This window comes from Lolium rigidum, chromosome 2 (assembly GCF_022539505.1).
Source record: "Lolium rigidum isolate FL_2022 chromosome 2, APGP_CSIRO_Lrig_0.1, whole genome shotgun sequence".
Lineage (NCBI taxonomy): Eukaryota > Viridiplantae > Streptophyta > Magnoliopsida > Poales > Poaceae > Lolium > Lolium rigidum.
In genome coordinates this window covers 186,888,943-186,893,058 of record NC_061509.1, presented here as the reverse complement: position 1 = coordinate 186,893,058, position 4,116 = coordinate 186,888,943, and the positions used below count along the sequence as shown (strand labels likewise).

The 4,116-nt window shown below is 55.2% G+C and overlaps 1 protein-coding gene across 1 annotated transcript; it reads right to left on the bottom strand.

The window, feature by feature from the left end:
- Positions 1–1,399: 1,399 nt before the first annotated feature.
- Positions 1,400–3,782, bottom strand: LOC124687844 (BTB/POZ domain-containing protein At1g67900-like). Its single transcript, XM_047221580.1, has 4 exons — positions 3,603–3,782; positions 3,435–3,504; positions 2,097–3,326; positions 1,400–1,963 (listed from the first exon to the last, which is right to left on the bottom strand). The coding sequence occupies exons 1-4, from the start codon at positions 3,662–3,664 to the stop codon at positions 1,421–1,423; spliced, it is 1,905 nt and encodes a 634-aa protein (XP_047077536.1). The 5' UTR covers positions 3,665–3,782; the 3' UTR covers positions 1,400–1,420.
- Positions 3,783–4,116: the final 334 nt, after the last annotated feature.

Below are 4,116 nucleotides of genomic sequence, written 5' to 3'. Positions count from 1 at the left end.
AAACTTTTTGCCCAGCGGGCCGTGGAGGCCGAGCAATAAAAACGTTTCTCCTCTAAATAAGTTAGGGCTTCGGCTATATGCGGTTTCAGCCGTTACCGGCGTATATTTTTTCTTTGTACATAAAACTCTTGCTTTATATCTAATTGTAAGGCAGCACGGCTGCCGGGTCCTCAAAAAAGAATTTGAGGAACCGGCACTATGGTCAATTTGCTTGTACACTTGCATATGTGTCAAACCCTGTTTCTCGGAAAGAAAGGGGCAATAAAGACATGTATCAAGGGACAATTAGTATGGCAAAATGATGAATTATATGGGAGTAAAGTGACAAGAATTCAGATGCGATCGTTTTATTGTGACACAGTTTTCTCCACTAAATGATCCGGGAATTGATATCCATCACGATGTGGCATATGCGGAGAAAGAAATTCAAAGATACGTCTAGGAAATTTCAGCAAAAGATCAATAATAGCAAATCACTAGATGTTGCCAGTGTGTACCCTAGCGAAGAAATTTTATCAGGACTGTGAAGCAACACTGGGGCCTCGGGTGGATGAGGCTGCCCCCATGCTAGTGATGAGCAAGAAGCTAAAGATGGATCATCATAGGTGCCTAGAAAATTAAGTTGGCCCCATGCTGACCTGTCCCTGCTTAGTGGCTGCTGACCAAACATTTGGAGCTGAGGTGAGGTCTCATCATCCCATCATCATCATACGGCGCGCATATATACCCCCAGCACGCTCGAGACCTAACAAAGAGGATCTTTCAGGTAAAAGGGGAGCAAATATTATTATCTGCAGTGCATTTGATTCGGCCATGGAATTTCCATGCTCATGCTCTCCTTGTCTTGGTACTTTCTTTTCTAACTCTTCTAGATGCAATTGCTTGCCAAGTGGATTGCAATCATGGGATACGAAATGAAGATAGTGCTTCGTGATGGATGAGTTGGTCTTTGGAGTACTATGAGTATGATTCTGCACTGATATCATCATCTTCCTAGAAATTCCTGTTCTAAGTTGACGATCTTGAGCGTTGTTTTTTCTTGCTGGAAAAGAACTTCCCATTACTCAGAAGTCAGAAATAATAGGGCTAGAATTCAGCTTGCACAAGGTTCAGAACATATTTGGTTAACTTTTTTCTCAAACGATGTTCATTTTGTTCTCCTAAAAAAAGAAAAAAAAAACATTCATTTATCATGCATGCATATAGAAGTAACATGTGCAGATATGTTCCTATTTTATTTTGACAATTACTATATGATTACGGCTACAGGGATGGTACACTCAGCCTTAGAACTGTAACTGATGAGATCAAAGATAGAAACAAATCAACCTTGAGCCTTGGGCAAGGTAGAGAACCCCAAAAAAGAAGAGACAGAAGAAGCAATTACAAAAAAAAAAAAAAACTAATGGCTTGCTGGTTGCTAATGCCGGTCGGCGGTGATGCTTCTAGCCAAAGGCCACAGCTTGCTGAGCATCCGCTTGGGGTTCGCCGTCGGGAGGGCGCAGAAGGCCCTGAACCGCAGGGACGCGCTGCGCGACAGCCCGGCCTTGCGCACGAACTCCTCATCATCGTCCTCGTCCTCCTCCATCTTCATGCGCAGCGTGGCGATCTTGGACGCCGCCCGCCGGAGGCCCTCCACGCTCCAGTCGTCGCCGGGGGACGCGCCGGATGCCAGGGCGCGGAGCCGCTGCTCGTCTACCCGGTCGGCATCGTCGTCCTCCGACCCTGCAGACTTGGAGGACAGCAGCGCCTTGATGTTGCTCGGCAGGTCGGAGTCGGAGGCGACGGGCCCGCCAGAGAGCGCCGCCGCGCGGGCGTGCTCGAAGAAGAGCACCTGCACGACGACGCGGAGCGGGAGGAGCTCGTTCTGCGCCGCGTGCGAGCACGCCTTCTCCGACAGCTTCCGGCAGTTGAGCACCCGGCACAGCCGCTTTCTCGCGCTCTTGCTCATCTCCGGGTGCGCCTGTGTGTAAAATAATGCACAAAAATGTTTATGCGAAGAAAAGCTCTTGTTTGTACATATACTATACTCCAACATTGGAGTTTGAGGTTACCGCGAGTCTACGACACAAGGAATTTGAGGAAGAGTTTTTTACCTTGAGGTACGAGTCGACGACTTTGTAGAGGCCGTCGTGCTCCGGGCGGGCGCTGTCGGGCACGGCCTCGGCAATGGCGAGCAGCTTGTCCACGGGCAGGTTGGGGTCCTTGCTCACCTCGATCAGGAACGTGTCCACCAGCCTGCCCACTCTAGCCAGCGCGTACTGCGAGACAGGCGCCGCTGATGACGACCGCCGCGCGCCATCGAACCCAACGCTCTCGTCCGACCTCGACCGCCTGTGCCCGCCCGACCGCGCGGGGCTGTCGTCGTCGGGGCTTATCGCTGCTGGAGGCTGCGCGGTCGCCGCCGCGTGCCGTAGCGCGAACTCGTCGAGGATGGCAGCCACGGCGTCCACATCGTAGAGCATGTCGCTGACGCAGGACACGGACGGGATGAGCAGGTCGCCGACGCTGGCCTCCTCGAGCTGCCACGCCACCCTCCTGACCAGCTCGGCCTTGGACGCGGCGGACGCGCTTAGGATGTTGGCCGCCTTGAGGAGCTTGAGGAGGAAGGCGCAGGAGACGGCGTCCTTGTCCACGGGGAGAAGGCTCACGATCTTCTCCAGCAGGAGCCGGTGCCTCGTGGTGACCTGCTTCACGCTGTTGTCGGCGGCAATGGCGCCAGCGTCATCGAACGGCTGCTCCGCGTCCTTGGCCACGTTGGGCAGCCAGCGGCGCGCGTACGCCTTGAGCGCGTCGCCGACGGTCTTCTCGTGGACGGCGCCCGTGGACTTGACGGCCACCATGATGCGCCAGAACATGTCGACGCCGAGCTCGGCCACGTCGTGCGCCCACCACGGCGACGCCGACGTCGACTTGGCGGGCATGGCGTTGGCGGGGCTGGCGATGAGTACCGCGACGGCGTCCACGCAGCGCGAGGTGAGGCCGAGCTCCTCGCAGAGCGGCGCGCCGTGGCGCGTGGAGTGGAGCACGGCGAGCGCGTCCTTCCAGCGGCGGAGGAGACAGGAGGCGAGGAAGGAGTCGAGCTTCGCGGCGAGGTTGCCCCGGTCGGCGGCCTCGGACATGCCGAGGTGCGCCGCCGCGCAACGGAGCGGGACGAGGTTACGCGCGCTGACGGTGATGGTGATGCCGTAGCAGAACTTGGCGCAGGCCTCGAACGCCTCCGCTCCGCCGGGGAACCCCGCGAGCTCGATGACCTCGCCGTCGCCGCCGGAGCCGGGCTCGGCGCAGAGCGCCTGCAGGAGCAGGCATTTCGAGAGCAGAGGAAACTGCCGATCGATCGAGAAACCAACAGTCTCGTCAGGATATCATTCTAGCCGCGAACAAAGCCCAAGAAACAGAGAGGCAATCCGGTTCTTGGATCGTCCATTACGTACCTTGTGGAGATGGTAGAGGCAGTTACCCACCAGGATCTGCAGGTCAGTGGTCACCTCCGTATAAACAGACCTGGAGCAGAACACAGGATCAGAACCAGACACAAAACTCGGACCAGAAAGAAAGAAACTGACGAAGATCGATCGCGCGCGCGTAATCAGGATCGGCACCTCGCGGACTCGGAGGGGGAGAAGAAAGTGTCGGGCCTCCCGCCAAGTTTCATGAACTTCATGGTGGCTGGCCGAGTCCCCCGGCACTCGCTAAACAGAGGAGAGGTCTGAAACTTTGAGTGGAGGAGGGAGGTTAGGTTGGTTGGTTATAACCACCAGCCACCACTTAGTGCTGCTAACTTTGTGTGAGCCGTCCCTTGGCTCTCGGTGGCTCTCTACTTATACCATGCCCAAGGAAGGCCAAGTGGTCGGAGGGAGGATGGAGAAGTGAGAGGTTTTCATCGTCAGATTCAGCAGTATCCTAATTAATCTGAGGTGTCATGAGATTAGATCAGGGAGGAATATGCAGCGCAAGTATATGCGTACACAGACGCCATGCCACTGGAAGAACTTTCAGTGCTTCAATTGGGATTGTGATTGGAGTGGAGTGGAGGTGGACATGTGAAAACAGGGACCAGAGAGCTAGCCGCATGCCCAAGTCAAGATGCATGGGCTCAGAGATGAGTTGGAGGAT

Excerpts from the sequence above, each read along its gene's own strand:
- LOC124687844 (XM_047221580.1), bottom strand. The coding sequence starts at position 3,664 with ATGAAGTTCATGAAACTTGGCGGGAGGCCCGACACTTTCTTCTCCCCC. Across the intron at positions 3,505-3,602 it reads TCCCCCTCCGAGTCCGCGAG|GTCTGTTTATACGGAGGTGA; the intron begins GTGCCGATCCTG and ends GTTCTGCTCCAG. Across the intron at positions 1,964-2,096 it reads TCGTCGACTCGTACCTCAAG|GCGCACCCGGAGATGAGCAA; the intron begins GTAAAAAACTCT and ends TTTTACACACAG.